The sequence below is a fragment of the Ictidomys tridecemlineatus genome, chromosome 2 (assembly GCF_052094955.1).
Source record: "Ictidomys tridecemlineatus isolate mIctTri1 chromosome 2, mIctTri1.hap1, whole genome shotgun sequence".
In the NCBI taxonomy this organism is placed as follows: Eukaryota; Metazoa; Chordata; class Mammalia; order Rodentia; family Sciuridae; genus Ictidomys; species Ictidomys tridecemlineatus.
Window position 1 is genome coordinate 174,102,925 of NC_135478.1, and position 17,015 is coordinate 174,119,939.

Consider the following 17,015-nt stretch of genomic DNA (forward strand, 5'->3'; position numbering starts at 1 on the left):
CGTGCTAGGCAAGCACTCTACCACTGAGCCACAACCCATCCTCTCAGCTTGGAGCTTGAGCTTACTTTTCCATGAATAAAAATGTTTGCTATTTTTTGGGGGTGGGGTTGTGGCTCAGCGGTAGAGCGCTCGCCTCGTACGTGAGAGACTCTGGGTTCGATCCTCAGCACCACATAAAAATAAATAAGTGAAATAAATAAGTGTATTGTGTCCAACTACAACTAAAAAATAACTATTTTTAAAAAATGTTTACTATTTTTAAGCATTATTTATAGGTAGTTTGCATGATGTTGCCCCTGAGAGGAAAGAAAGACAGAAAGACAGAAGGAAGGGAAGGAAGAAAGGAAAGGAAGAAATAAAACTTTGGAATGTGTTGTGCTCAGATATAACAAGTAGCAAATATGTTCATGGAGTAGCAGAGACACCTACACCATAGGTGTAAAGTCCGGGAATGGGGACTTCAGCTCACCTCTTTTTAACTCTGTGGCCTTGGGTTATTATCCTATCTGAGCCCCAGTTTCTTCACTCATAAACTGGCAATAATAATAATACCCACCTTGCAGAGGTGTGGTGAAGTCAGTGGTCATGTATTCAAAATGCTGGAATAGTGTCTGATATATAAGTAGGTGTTTAGCAAGCAGTTGCTATTTTTATTGATGTCAACTAACAAAAATATTAATTACTTAATTCCTTCTCCCTCCACAAGTCCAATGCCACTTTATATCCACTTCAGGCCCCACTCCCTACCAGGTGGCTCAACTCTGAGTCAGTATTGAGGCTATTCCTGACCTCCATATCAACCCGTCCAGGCTGCTGGTGTTCCTGCTCACTGGCTTCTGCCTTGAGAATTAGTCCTCTGCCCTGTTCCCATGGCCTTAGTCTTTGATGCTCCATGCAGAACCAGACTTTTCTCTTTGTGACCCAGTACCCTCAGGGAGGATCAAGGATAACTGTCTTGTTCATGGGGTCAGTCAAGGATTGCAGACCTGCCATCAGCTAACAAGCCTTCCTGAGTCCACCGCCTGGATTTCCAAGTATCACCTGCTCTGGACTTCCAGGCCTTATCCCTCCAAGGTTGGCATAGCTCAGTTAATTGAAGTTAGATCTTCTCTCACTTGGCTGAGACAGTGTCCAGCCTCCCTGACTGCACCTTTCTCCCAGAACCTATTCTGAATACCTACCTAACCCAACTCAGTTATCTGGTCTAATTCTGGAATGCTGTTTATTCTTTTTTTTTTAAAAAAATTGTAGTTGTAGATGGTCAGAATTCCTTTATTTTATTTGTTTATTTTTATGTGGTGCTGAGGATTGAACCCAATGCCTCATGCACGCCAGGCAAGTCCTCTGCCACTGATCTACAGTCCCAGCCCTGGGATGCTGTTTATTCTTCTTGCCTAATCCATGTTGGTAGAAGTATGAGGAGAGTAAAAATACCAAATTCACATTTTTTAATTGAGAGTCACATTGAGGTGTAGATCTGTTGGCTTTGTAAACAGTAATTAATGGTGCCAATGCAATTAAAGTACTCTGGAGTTGCAGAGGAGTAGCTTCTTCTGTAGAGCTTTAAATTAATCTGGAATGTTGGTCTATTAAAGCGCAGGATACTACAGCTGCCATTACCATTAAACAGTTCACTGAAGGCATAGTTGCAGTTTAGCGTCACAATATATAGTCAATTCTCAAAAAACACAGCTGTTGTTTGTTACTGACTCTGTTTGGGAACTAAAGAGTAATAAAAGCAGCCATAGCTGGTACTGTTTTGTCAACATTGTCCCAAAAGTAAGTCCAACTCAGACCCAAGAAGCCACTGGGCTCAGTAATCCTTTCTTCCTTATAAAGTATCTGGGAAACTTGGAGCATAATGGGGTGTTGTTTTTCTAATTTGACCTGCCTGATGCCTGATGGCAATAATCTAAGTTGGGAAGAGGACAATGTTTGTGTGTGTGTGTGTGTGTGTGTGTGTGTGTGGTGCTGAGAAGCAAACCCAGAGCCTCATACATGCTAGGCAAGTGCTCTACCCCTGAGCTATATCCCCAGTCCCAAGACAATTTAAAAGAACACTTCCTGCGGTAAAACAATGCATGTTTGTTCTTAAAACAGAAAAATACATTGAAATATAAAGAAGCAGATAGAATCATCATCCCAGCATCCAGAGATAAGCTTGCTAATATTGTATGCTGATTATACTTTTAGTCTAAAAACAACTGTGCATATAACAAGACATTTATTAGAAAAAATGGGGGGAAAGCAATAATAAAAGCAAAAGCCATCATTTATCGAACATTTATTATGTGCCAGGCAACACACTAAGTGCTTTAATGTGTATTAATCTATTTAATTGGCCATGACCACAGTCACAAGTATGCTCAGGCTTCAGAAGAAGTTGGCCTCCAGGGTCCTCCACTATGGCAAAAAGAAGGTCTTTTTAAGGACCCAATGAAATCACAATGTCAATTCCTGTCAGCAGATCCAGAAGCCGATCAAGGACAGGCTGGTTATCCTTAAGCCTGTGATTGTTCCCTGACTAAATGATGGAAAAACACATTGGCCTGCAGGAAGAGCAGGCATATGGGCATAGGTGAGCAAGTGGGGTACAGCCAATGCTCGAATGCCAGGGAGGGTCACCAGACTGAGGAGGATGGGGTTTCTGCCCAGGCTGCTATGATACCATTAATCATTAATCTTCACTGAAGGTAAAGGCATTGCGTTCAAAAACAAGAGGACTGTGGGAACACATCTATAAGCTGAAAGCAGACAAGGTTGAGGCCAGCAGCTCCAGAGCCAGGAAGTGTGCAAGCTTGGTGAGCAGGGCTTCCAGGCCAAGAAGAAGGAAATTATCAGGACCATCAAAGTAGGAAGGAATCTCAAAATAAAGTTCCCCTTCTCTTGTCTGTATATAGAAGCCTCAGTATCACTGAAATAAAATAAGCCTTCATCTGCTTGCCAAGGAAAAAACAAACAAACAACAACAACAAAAAAATCCCTATTTCTCCCAATATCCCTGTCAGGAAAGCTAGTGAGATAAGCAAAAGTGACTCAAACCAGCAGCCTGTCTAGGCCCTTACCCAACATACTAGGAAAGCAGAAACTGAGGACATTTAAAGTTATGACTCATAGAACCACTTCAACATGTCACTTTTCAAGAAAATTATTTCAGTAACATCAGAAAATGTATACATGGTACAAGAAGCAGGAGATATTAAGCACAATGTGTTGTTATTAAAAACATGTATTAGTCATTTATTCATGTACATTAAACATTTATTAAAACATTTAGCTCTTCCTGCCACCTTGGAGCCTGAGGAGGCCTGCTGGGAACAGGACTTCTAAAAGGCAAATATGTCTGGAAGGCTGTGGTGCAAAGCTCTTTTTGCTGGCTATAAGTGGGGTTTCCGGAACCAAAGGCAGCACACAGTTCTAAAAATTGAAGGTGTTTATGCCAGAGTAGAAACCAAGTTCTACTTGGGCAAGAGATGTGTTTATGTGTACAATGCAAAAACCAACACTGTGACTCTTAGTGGCAAACCAAACAAAACTAGAGTAATCTGGGGAAAGGTAACTTGTGTCCATGGAAACAGTGACATGGTTTGGGCCAAATTCCAAAGCAACCTTCTTCCTACTAAGGCCATTAGACACAGAATCCATGTGATGCTGTACCCCTCAAGAATTTAAACTAATGGAAAATAAATAAAGATGGATTTGTGCTCTTGTATTTTTGATGTTGCTACTGTTTGGTGACTCAAAAACTTAACCGTCTTCAGTTGATTTGCTATATGCTTAAAAAGGTGGAGGTTGCCCAGCATCTTGAAAATACAGGGAAGTCTGAGGGTTATATGTAATGGACAGTATGGGGCAGCTACAGAGATTTAGAAAGCAACAGGTTAATGTGAGTATCTTAATAGATAGGCATTTTGGAGGAAATAAATATGCTTTGGGAAAAGTGGAAAGGTGGCTTATCATTAGATTAAGTGAAAGAAGCATAAAATTATCTCTCAAAAGGGTTGGGGACATAGCTCAGTGGTAAGAGTGCATAAAAGTGTGAGACCATATTTCATCCCTAGCATTACCAAAAAAAAAAAAAAAAAGCTTTGTAATGGATTGTACTAGTTCACTATGGATTGGGAAGCTTATGAGTGAAAATAGAATTGGAAATAATTTCAGTGGAAATTAAATAGATGATATTTGTTAGTGCCTTCTGATGGGCTGGGATGACAATTCTTGGGATTTGTGACTGGACAAGTAAGTGTATATTACTTGATTGGTGGTGTAATGCAAGCTGAAAATGTCAACCTAATGCTGCATCATTCTACTTCAGAATAAAACAGTGCATGGACAGAAAAAAATATTTATTAGTTTTTGCATATGGCACTGCTCCAAAATTTAACATTTTTCCTCTCACAAACAGCATGACAGTATAATAAATAACTTTTTGCCTATCCCTTTATCCCTTGATGCATTCAACCTATTTTAATATCTGGCCTCATTATAATTGATACTGCACATCAGGGACTAAAGGAGAAAATCTGAACATCAGGGAAATAAAGAAAAGAGAGAACAGCACATGATAAGCTGGTTTGAGAACACATCTGTGATACTTTCTTTTAATTATTAATTAATTTATGTATTTTAATTAGGTATATATGACAGCAGAATGCATTTGATTCATTGTGCAAAATTGCAGCACAACTTTTCATTTCTCTGGTTGTACACAAAGTAGGGTCGCACCATATGGGCAGTCACACATGTGTCTCTGAGATACTTTCTAACTGCATACATTAATATTTGCATCTTTTGAGCAGGGCTCGGTAGCCCTCGCCTGTAATTCCAGAGGCTCAGGAGGCTGAGACGGGATGATCACAAGTTCAAAGCCAGCCTCAGGAATAGTGAGGCACTAAGTAACTCAGTGAGACCCTGTCTCTAAACAAAATACAAATAAATAAATAAATAAATATTGCATTTTCTGAAGTAGATTAGTCTTCCATGGACTATAGTAACAGTGACCTCCCCGGTCACTCTGACAGCATTCACTCTGACATCCTTCAACCCATTTTTTACATACAGCAGTCATAGTTGCCTTGTGAAACACAAATTTAGGCCTTCCACTTCTTAGAATGAAGACCACCTGACCCACCAGACCCTGCTATTCCCAGCTGCACACACTGGCCTCCATGGGGTCTTCTTCCCTTTCCTCCCTCCAGACAACCTCCGCCAAGCCCTCTGCCTGATTCCCTTCCCATAATGCTTTCTCTCCTCTTTTGGCTTGGAGGATGTTTTCCTCAGAGGAGCCTTGGCCAACCTCCCTGAATAGGCCAAATTCCCACTTGCCAATTTACAGCACTGGGCACCTTTCCTTCTTAGCACACGTCACAATCTCAGCTTTATATTTATGTGTTTGACTCCTTATTTGGTATCTGTCTTGATGACTAGATCATGCACCCCATGAGAACAGGCTTCATGTCACCAGGCTAGAAATTCAAGGTTTTAGCATGGCAGCTTGGCACAGAGTAGGGACTCAAAAAATGAGTAAATGAATGACTAAATACATCTTTACTTAAATGTTTTCTGGTTGCTATTTTATTTTTACTATTTTAACTTTAATGGTACTAGGGATTGAACCCAGCACCTCACACTAGGCAAGTACTCTACCCCTGACCTACACCCCTAGCCCACTAGCTGCCATTTTTTTAAAAATAAGTTGCCCATTTGAATTACTGTATGAATGGTACGGTAATAACAACATGAAGGCAAAATAGTCTCTGAGACTGAGTGAGCACTAAGCTGATTTTACTATTCAACACAGAACAGGGAGGGGTTCAACCCTGGAATGAAGCCTCAGGGTATAGAGGAAATATAGCATTTTAAAACTAAATCCACAAATGCTCCATAGTGAAGTGGTGTCCTGATTGGTTGAATCCAGACAGTATGTTGAGTCAGGCTGCAGAGAGTGACTCTTTCGCTATAAAAATGCTTTTTTGCTGGTTATTAATAGTATTCTGAGAAAAACACTGTTTTTTTAAAGTCCCTGTCCTTTTCTTTCAGAGTCTTTACTGCTTGCTATCTTGAAATTTCTTTAACCCTCTAAAGCTGAGAGTTCTGCATGTTGTTACTTTGAGGATTCATCCATAGAGACTATGCTTTTTTATTTTTGCCTAGTTAAAACAATGATTTATATTCATCTCTAAGATGGGGCCAGTAAATAATAACATCCTCACAGGATTCATATGAGCATTATTAAAATAATTCAATAAGGACTGGGGTAGTAGCTCAGTGGTAGAGCGCTTGCCTTTCAGGTGTAAAGCACTGGGTCTGATCCTCAGCGTCACATAAAAATAAATAAACAAATTAAGATATTGTGTCCAACTATAACTAAAAAATATTTTTTAAAAAGATAATCCAATAAAGGAAAATAATAAGTGTACAGATGCTTAATAAGGACCACTTAGATATTGTTGAAAATGATATTAGTGGTTTAAATGATAAAATTCTATTTGCAGACCAGTATGCCTATAAAGACTACCCATTTCTTTATTGATCTTCTTAAGCAAAAAAGGGATGATTTGGAGAATCTCCCTGAATGAGTTTTTCTTCATTATGTTAAATAAACTCGGGCCTTCAGTATTATAAATTTGAAGGCCAATTTTTCTCAAAAGATTCCTTAGGCAGTCATCTTGGGAGCTTTAGGAGAGTAGAGTTCAATAAAGTACACAATGAAGTCATAGCTCTGAGCTCTTTTAGCATCTCACCTTGATTTTTTATAAGAGATGTATTATTAGGAAAGTTTCTTAACTTCTCAGAGCCTCCATTTCCTCATCTATAGGAGAGTAATAATAATACGCGTTGAGTGTCCCTTATTCAAAATGTTTAGGACCAAAAGAGCTTTGGATTTCAGATTGTTTTGAATTTTGGAATATTTGCATGTACACAAGGAGATATTTTTTTGGGGGGTGTCTCAATTCTAAACATGAAATTCTTTTATGTTTCATACATTCCTTATGCACATAGCCTGAAAGCAATTTTATGCAATATTTTAGTATGATTGCATCTTGACTCATTTGTCACATGAGGTCAGGTGTGGAATTTTTCACTTGTGATGTAATGTTGGTGCTCATAGTTTCAGATTTTGGAGCATTTCAGGTTTAGGGTTTGGGGATTAGTGATGCTTAACTTGTAATAGCTTGATATATCACTAAGCTATATCGTAAGGACTGAGAGAGAAAGGTTTCATGGAAAACTATAAACTAGTAAGTAAATTGAGCAGTTTCTTTATGAACTGAATATTTGTATCCCTCTAAAATTCACAAGTTGAAGTCCTAATTCCAACAGTGCTGGTTTTGGAGATGGAACCTTTAGGAGGTAGTTAAGTTTAGATGAGATCATGAGGGTAAGGTCCTTGTGACCTTAGTAGACTTTAAATAAGACATAGGTAGGAGAGAGCTAGCTTCCTCTCTATTCTTAGTCTTATGTGGATACAAGAAGACAGCTGGTTGTCTACAAACCAGGATGTAGCCCTTCACCAAAACTGGATCTGCCAGCACCTTGATCTTTGATTTCCCAGCCTCCAGACCAGTGAGAAATAAATGTTGTTTAAGCCACCCAATCTATGGTAATTTTTGTATAGCAACTCAAATTAAGACAGATTATTAGCTATATATAAACTATTAGTTTTACATACAATAATGATGATAAAAATATGTGCTTAATTCTCCATAGAAACATAGTCATACTAACCTACCTGTAGGTATATAAATTGGTCTTTTGACCTTGATAAAACCCAACATGTTAAAGCATTGTAGGAACCAAAACACAAATGTAAAAGATCACCAAATTATCATTTTGACATTTAAAATCATAACATTGACACATTCCTAAAGATAACATCCTCTCTCTAATCACCCAGAAAGGAGCCATGTAATTCATGAATGCAATGTCCCTACCTGTTTAAAAATCAAAGGTATCGTATTATATTATTGTTATGTCTATGCTAAACCAAATGAAATATTTATAAAGAAAAATACATAAATAATATTTAATGTAAAATAAGCACAAGTTGTCTAAAAATCAAATGTGTCATTAAATTTAATCCTGCACTATTTCAGAGGAAACAGGATTAACTTTCTCTCCCCAGCTAGGCAGAGTTATTTGTCCTTGAGCATACACCCGCAATAGGAACAAAGTAATCCAGACTTTGGGGATGATACCAGAAGATCTCAGAAATTACTCTCTTAAATTAACAAGTGAATTACAACTTCGACAGAGAACATGTGGAATGTAGCCTTTAATCACCTCTGTCAAAGGCCCCTGTTCCTGATGATGGGCAGAATCACAGCCTTTGGGACAGGAGTCCTCTGTGTTTCCCCTTTGCTAGCAAAGAATAAACCTTCTTCCTTTTTCTCAAAAAAAAAAAAAAATCCTACATTACACATAATGTAGAGACTGGTTTTAAAGTCTCTAGATAGTTATATATGAGAAAGCATTTGAATTCTCTGTATATATGCATGCAGGTATATGTGTGCATGTATACATACATATATGTACACGTGTACAGCATATATTTTCCCAAAGAAGTTTCATTTATGTGCTGCGAATAAATGAATCATTTTGATTGTCATTTCCTTCATTCCTTCATTTTTTAAAAAATACTTTTTAGTTGTTGATGGACTTTGTTTATTTATATGTGGTGCTGAGAGTTGAACCCAGTGCCTCACACATGTTAAGCAAGTGCTCTTCCACTGAGCTAAAACTCCAGTTGAACCCAGTGCCTCACACATGTTAAGCAAGTGCTCTTCCACTGAGCTAAAACTTTCCTTCATTTTTAATGTGGAGAAAGGATTTTATGAATCATTCAAACTCTCTTTTTATGCCTGAGGAAGTTCTGCTTATCTTAGAAGCTGAATGATTTGAGACAAACTGACAGGCCTACTTTTTGCTTGTCTTTTAATATCCTTGGTAGCTAATGTCTAGTAGCAAAAACTACATAGACATTACAGCCCGATTCCCCCTGAAGGAAAATCCTAAGCACCAATTTCAAAAGCATGAGCTCTGTTAATGAGCAACGTTTCAATCTGCAGCCATTATGCTGTACTTAAACCAGTTTTTCTTACAACCCAAAAGTACAAAAAATCAATCTCAATGCCCTGAAGACTCTTCAGGCTATTGCTCAGCAATTAATCATGGGGGAGGAAAATCCTCCATTTTCCACTTAATTGGTTGGAGGGCAACCTATAAACATAAAAACTGCAATTCTTGGCCACTAATGAACAGCTATGCAAGAAAAGCACACACTGAGAACACTATTTATATATATTAAAAGAATGTATAAAGCTGAATACTGCTTAATTCACATAAAACCTTTTTGGTCTTATTTATGTGCTCTATCTTTTCAGTTCCTATCTGCTGTTTCATTGAGTGAAAAGAACCTCTAGGCAGGGCTATTGAAGCACTCTTAAGCCCTGCATTGCATTTTTATTAAACATTCCATGCCAAATCACAGATGCTGATGCTGGCAAAACAGTCACAGTACAACAAGGGGGATTTTTAGGTTATTTGTCTTTTCAAACTTTTTTTTATTATTGTTGTAAAGCTTTGGGGATCCGTTATGGTTTGACTGCCTATGTAGCCAGCTTTTGTCATATTTGAAAATGCATTTGGGAAACTCTGTCTTTACCAAGACTTCGAATGGTAGAATCTCTGGTTCAGAAGTGACCCTATATCAGGAAGGATCCCGGCAGCATACAGAACTGCATGCCACATACCTAGAACAATTGGGCCATCAGGAAATCCAATTGTTTAATACAAGTTAATAGCAAACAAAGGATGGTTTCCTAATCACATTGGTTAATAATTTAAGTTATGAAGCTACTAAGGTTTGCTTAGTATTGTCTCATTCATTTTGACATGTTTCAGAAGAGAGTTCCTAGAGAAACCTTTCCTCAATTAGCTTAATATTAAGATTAGGAAAGATACTGGTTCTGATTCCAAAGGCAGGTACTCACACAGCATCACCCTTTTGAGGGGCTCACTGTGAGATCCACAGATCTGTCCAACCCACATCTTCTATGCTGTCAACCCTGACTTGGACTCAGCAGATATTAGAGAATGGACCCGTCTGGTCTCAGACACACCTCCGGTTCTTCACCTTTTCTCCTCTCACTGAGAGCAGATAGTGAAAGATCACTGTATTTAAAGTTACAACTTCAGTTTCTTGTCTTGGAGTTTTCCCATACCAATGCTATAAGCTTGGGCTATCAGTCAGGGCCCCGATTTCCACACTTCTATTAAGATGTTTCATCTGTCTCACAAATACACAGCTATATGGCAAGAGGAAACTGAGATAATGTATGTGAATGTGTTTTAGGAACAATAGAGCATGAAATAAATTTGTCATTATTATTAAAAATAAATATCTATAATGATTCTGTCCCATATATAAAACAGACTGTCAAGTTCATGAGTCCTGATTCATTAGGTCATCAGTTAACAATAAAAAACAAACAACAGGGGCTGGGGATGTGGCTCAAGTGGTAGCACGCTCACATGGCATTCGTACGGCCCGGGTTCGATCCTCAGCACCACATACAAACAAAGATGTTGTGTCCGCTAAAAACTAAAAAAAAAAAAATAAACATTAAAAAATTTCTCTCTCTCTCTCTCACTCTTTAAAACAAAACAAAACAAAACAAAAAAACAACAAATGCACAAGCAAAAGAAAATATTTTCCGTTAATTTTCTTTATTCAAGGTGAGATCAATGTTTAATACATTATAAATGTTCAACAATACCATTGACTGACTAATGGTGGCTCATAAGATTAAAATATTTTTAAGGTTTGTATCTGGTTATGAGACTTTTTAAGCACAGAAGTTTATGTATAAAAATTCTACTGATAAATATTTAATCCAAGATAATTGAGTCAGATTAGTAGCTTAGAGAGAAAGAGAGAATAAAATATAATGGGAGAAAAGAAACAAAAGGCCTCAATTAGGGTCACTGTTCAGACTGATTCCGGGAGTGGAAATTCACACTTATTTATTTTGTGCCTTGGGCAAAGGTCTTATGTCCCCAAATCTGGGTTTTCTCATCACTATAAGGCAAATAATAAAATATCACATTTTTTTTTCATAATTATTTGTTCTTTTCCTCCTCCTTCTGGTTCTTCATGGGAAAGAAGAATCGAAGTTAATAAATCCTTGTTTTCTAAGTGCTTCCAGTTAGAAACACATAAAGAAGTACCATTATTGTAATATTATTATATGACTCTTTATTGGGTTATAATTATGCAATTAGGCCTGGAGAGGCTTTCCCTGCCTACTCTGTTGAACAGAGTCTCTCTCTACCTCTTGTCCTTCTTTACTTCTCTGAGCACTCATCACTGCTTGTCACGCTTGTTTCTTCATCAATTGACTCTCTTTCCCCAGTAAACTGGAAGCTTCATAAGAGTAGGCAGCTGCTGTTGGGTGCTATAGCTACAATAACCAAAAGAGTGCCTGTTCCTAGTAAAAGCTAAATAATATCTTACATATCAATGAACAAAGAACTGAAAGGGCTCATATTATTATAAAATCTCTATAAGAACATAGACTTAAAGTAATTTATTTGAATTACAGAAGATATTATTGTTAGTGTAGAGGGTATTTTGTACTCTCTGGAGGAAGAGGCATCTACCTTGGTGCCAGTGGAGAGGCATTTCAGTTGGTTAGGGTGTACCACCAAAAGATTAAATCCAAGTAGGGCTTTGAGAACCATCTGGGTTTCATACAAATCATGGTTTTTAAGAAAAAAACTTAAGACCTTGCATCCACTGCCAGCAATTCTTATCCTGAAGAAAGACAACAAATTTGCACATTGGTTCATCCATTCAACAACCTGTGAGCTTCCCCATGGAACTGAGCCTGGCCTTATTGGTGAGGACACAGTGGTAGGTGAAACAGGTACGTTTCCACCCTCACAGAGCTCAGAGCTCATCAGTCTCACGGCTAATAGGGTATAGAAAATGAATGAATCCACAAGCAGATATAAAATTGCAATTTTGAGAAGAGCAATGAAGAAAATGAAGGTGTATGAGACAATAATGGGGAGCATCATTTATATTGGGGATGTCTATGGGAAGGTCCTCTTGAAGCTCAGGCTGAGATGGAGATGCTTGTGCAAGTGGTTCATTAAGGGAGTACTCACAGAGGAAATGTGTAAGGGAGTGAAAATAGCAAGTTCAGGCAGGGGAGAATTCTGAATCTGATTTCAAAAGAGCTCTCAGCTCAGCCTGATCTCACAGCTCTGGAGCATGAATGGCAGATTGGAATTTGTTCCACTTGGGCATGGAGGATGAAGCATTTCCCCCTTATCAGTTGGTAAGTGGTTCAAGTCGCCCTCTCAAGTCACCCTCTCAGAGTAAAATTCCAGGCATTTTGCAACAAGGCATTTTCCCTCAGCCAAAGCCAAAGCTCTGAAGAAAGGTACATGCGTGAGCAGTTAGCCGTGGCCATGCCTGCAGTGTAAGGATGGAAGCATTAGCTGGGTATAGGTGACAGATGGGCCATCAATAGTATCTGCCAGAGCATCTGTGAATGCTTCTCTGAGAAGTGATTCTGATTAAGACTTGACAGTTGAGTAAGAATTAGGCAAAGAACCCAGCAATTTGGGAGATTGAGGAAGATCACAAATTCAAGGCCAGCCTGGGCAACTTAGTGAGAACCTGTCTCAAAATAAAAAGGCCTGAGGATGTGACTCAATGGTAGAGTGCCACTGGGTTCAATCCCCAGTACCACAAAATAATAATAATAATAATAATAATAATAATAATAATAATAAGGCAAAGAAGATTCCAGTTTCAGGTAATGAACATGTATAAAGGCTTCCAAGCAAAGAAAAACAAAAAGAATATCAGCAGTAGTAGAAAATTGTGAAATAGAGGAAACCGGGTCAAGATTACTTTGGAGAAGGCCCAGATTATTCTGAAAATTATCTTAAGGACAATGGGAAACCATTGAAGGATTTTAAACAGAAAAGTGACATAAACCTCCTCTCAGTATTGTAATATCACTGTGGACTGGTCAGGAAAGACAAGAGGGAAAAAAAGATGCTGGAAAAACAAGAATCTGGCTCATAGTTATGTAGGCAATAAGGAACAGTTGTTTAGGGTGGAAAGGGCATTGAATTTTTGACTCAAGGTATGTTTTGGAAGTAGAATTAACAGAATTTGGTAAAGAATAATCTGTGATGGGGAAAATTTATATTTGGGGCAGGGTATGGGAGATCAAAGTAAGAGTGTATATCTCTACTATTTCCTCCCCGACCTTGTCTATCATATGCACAACACAGGCTCAGAGCCTGGTGTTAGGAGTGTTTATCCCTGTGTATCCCTGTTAGTTGTAGGACATATTGAAAGAGACTAACAATAAAGAAAGGTAAAACAGCCATTCTGCAACAGCCAGCCAAACTGTAACAGGGGACCCTTTCATGTAATACTGAGTCCACATCATGCTTTGAATATAAACCTTGCTGCTGGACCACTGGTGGCTTATTTTAAGACTGATGTGGTTTTCTTTTTCCCCCTCTTCTTCCTCTTCTCCTTCCCAACTACTGGGGAAACAAGATTAACATTTTTCCTGCCCTAAGCTGACTTATTCACTGTCCACAAGAATAAAGAAACTCCAGACCTAGAGACTGGAACAACAGCTCTTTCAAGGATAGCAGTTAAACATTAATTCGATCTACTGATAACGAGATTTGGAAAACAGCCCCTTTCCCCCCCCCTTTTTAAAGCCCTCTGTTTTCCCTGTCAAAAGGGCAGCCTCTGTGGTGTGAGGGTTGCTTTTCTTTGTTAGCGAAGCAATGAAACTTCTTTTCCCTTTTTCTCAAAACTGTCATCATTATTAGATTGGCATTGGGGACAAGGACTGAGCTTTTGATATCAAAACTTCTAGAAATTAAACTTTTAGTTTTTTTATTGCTGCATCACAAACTAATGCAAACCAGCTAGCTTAAAACAATAGGTTGCTTTCCTCAGCTGCTGCCAAGGTGCTCCGTCCTCACCAGGAAGCTAAGGCTGTGTTGGGGTGAGGCCCTCACTTCACCACAACTAGCAGTGAACCTGCAATCAGCACCGTGTCCTTTATCCTAGCTGGCCTGCATATACTCTGCCCTCATCCTGCAAGACGACAAGGTGATCATCAAGGAGGATAAGATCAATACCCTCATTAAAGCAGCTAGTGTAAATGTTGAACTTTTTGGCCTGGTTTGTTTGCAAAGGCCCTGGCCAATGTCAACATTGGGAGCCTCATTTGTAGGGGCTGTAACACCAGCAAGAGGTCCTCCACCACAGCAGCCCTAGCTGAGAAGAAAGTGGAAGCAAAGAAAGAAGAATCTGAGGAGTCTGATGATGACATAGGCTTTAGTCTTTTTGACTAAATTCTTGTAACATGTTTAATGAAAAGCTGAACTTTGGGGGCTGGGGTTGTGGCTCAATGGTAGAGCGCTCACCTAGCACGCGTGAGGCACTGGGTTCAATCCTCAGTGCCACATAAAAATGAAATAAAGATATTGTGCCCACCTACAACTAAAATAAATATTTTTTTTAAAAAAAGCTGAACTTTGCTTTTTTAAGAAAAAAATTTTTAAAAAAATAAAACAATATATTATCTCACGGTTTCTGTAGGTCAGGAGTCTGCTCAGGGGTTCATAAAGCAGCAATCAATGTGTTGACTGAGTTGGTATCTCATCTGAAGCTGGAGTCTTCTCCCAAGTGTGCATGATTGCTGGATGATTCATTTCCTTGCTACTGTAGAGATTTTGGAGGCTCTCCTCTACAAGGCCAGAAGACTCTTTAGTTCTAGACATTCTATTCAATAGCTCATCTAATTAAAGTCCACCCAGGATAATCTCCTATTAAATTAGCTTACACTCAACCAATTAGGGGGTTTTGACACCATCTGAAAAATCCCTTCACCTTTGCCTTATCATGTAACTTAATCACAAGAATGGGATTTTAGGGGGAGGGGAATTACAAGGGCATGGGTCACAGGGGTTCATGTTAGAAATCTGCATATTACAAACTGAAACTAAAAGATCAATAGTAGAAGAAGGTCATGCCATCTTATAGTTTAGTTTTCATCTTATGGTTAAGAAGTTTTTAAAAAATAACTTTAAAATTATACTTTAGGATTAAATCTCTGTATCCAAATTTTATGAAATTAGCAAGGGACAAAAAGGGGCTGGGGCTGGGGCTCAGCCATAGTGCAGTTGCCTGGCATGTGTGAGGCACTGGGTTCAATTCTCAGCACCGTGTATAAATAAATAAATTAAATAAAGGTCTATCAACAACAGGGTGGGGGGGAGGAAGAGTGCAAGCAGATAGGTAATCAAACTGATTTGACTAACTTTTTTCCTTAGAAATTGACACTAAAACAATGCTCTAATTTCTGGAATACCTTCAGACAATTCTGAATCTCCTATTCTTTTCTCAGATAACAAAAAAAAAAGTATGTTCAATCTACTGTAAGAACATGACCATTTATTAAGAAAAGCATCTTGGAACCCAAGTGATTTGAAACATTTACATTTAAGATATTTATTGAAGTTTTCCCACATTAAGGTAAAATCCGAACTCTGTCTCCATCTGTATTAGTCAGCGACATATCACTATAAGAAAATACCTGACACAGTCTACTTATGAAGTGAAAAGAAATTTATTTTGGTTCCTGGTTCTGGAAATTCAAGTTCAAGATTGGTTGGCCCCATTGTTTGGGCCTCTGGTGATGGTGGCCCATTAAGGCAGAAGCTTGTAGTAGAACAAATAGAAACCAGGAAACAGAGAGACAAGGGACAGGCCAGCATCCTACAGTTCTCTTCAGGGACATACCTGAAATGACTTAAGGCCCTTCCACTAGGCCGAATCTCCTAAATGTTCACAGCACCTCCCAGGAGTACCAGCCTAGAGACTAAGTCTTTAACATAGGGACCTTTGGAGGATGCTACCCACATTCAGATCATGGCCCTGTCCTTGTTCTTCTTTACCAGGCCTCTTGCTACAGGTACTACTGGGGACATCTAGAACAGAGATTCTATCTAGAAGGAAGGCCTTGCTGGTCACTACTGCAGATAGAATCTCCAGGAGGGTTATGGAGTAACTGGAAACTAGAGGCAGAAGTTTTCAGTATACATCAATCCAGTCTCAATCAAGAAGCACTAAATGGAAAACAAAATGGGGAAGCAATTCGAGATTCATGTACCCTGAAAGACTAGGGCACATCCATTCACAATTTGGGGCCATCTAGACTGGGGAAAATGAAGATGTAGAAGACAGAAAATCAGATTTTACGAGTATAACAAATACTGGACTTAGTTTATTCTGGAAGACATGGTGGCTTGCATGGGGTGAGGGAAGAGTTTTTCAGAGACTATTTTTCTTGTACTGTACTTGATTATAGTTGATTCCTAGTTGACAGGCACAAACCAGAAAGGATGTGAAATTGTTTGTATTAGTGTCCCACGTTTTCTTCTGCTTCTGTCCTCAAGGACAAATCAGCTAACCTATAAACATGTACACACACTGGGCAGATGTATGCACTCACTCAAATTCAGAACCATTCAGAATACAGAAAAATGCACAAGAAAGACTTTGACAATAGACATGTGGGGGCCTTGGGCCACATTCCCAGGGATGGATTGTAGCCTCAGTTCCCATGGTGATTATATATTCAGCTCAGGGCCTCCTTCCTACTCAATACAACCTCCATTAAGAAGCAAGATACAAAAGGAATAAAGCCGAAGCACTTCAGTGAGTCCAGACTGCACAAAGGCTGTCAGCACCACCGCTAGACAGAGGCAGCTACTCAAACTGTCACATTACACATCTCATAGCACACTAATCGTTACCTCATCACCAGGGGGCCACTGTAGAAAAGGCTGGATCAGGAAAGCTTTATGAAACATGCACAGATTTTTTGCTCCAATTCATTTGCAGTTCTCTTTATTACCTTATTAGTTATGGCCAGATGAACAATTCTGAAATTCCCTTCCTA

At 38.9% G+C, this 17,015-nt stretch overlaps 1 protein-coding gene across 1 annotated transcript; it reads left to right on the forward strand.

Annotated features, from left to right (window-relative positions):
- The first annotated feature begins 3,339 nt into the window (after window positions 1-3,339).
- On the forward strand, window positions 3,340-3,672 carry LOC101959206 (large ribosomal subunit protein eL33). Its single transcript, XM_040291149.2, has one exon. It carries the CDS (start codon window positions 3,340-3,342, stop codon window positions 3,670-3,672), a length of 333 nt encoding a protein of 110 aa, XP_040147083.2.
- The last annotated feature ends 13,343 nt before the right edge of the window (window positions 3,673-17,015 follow it).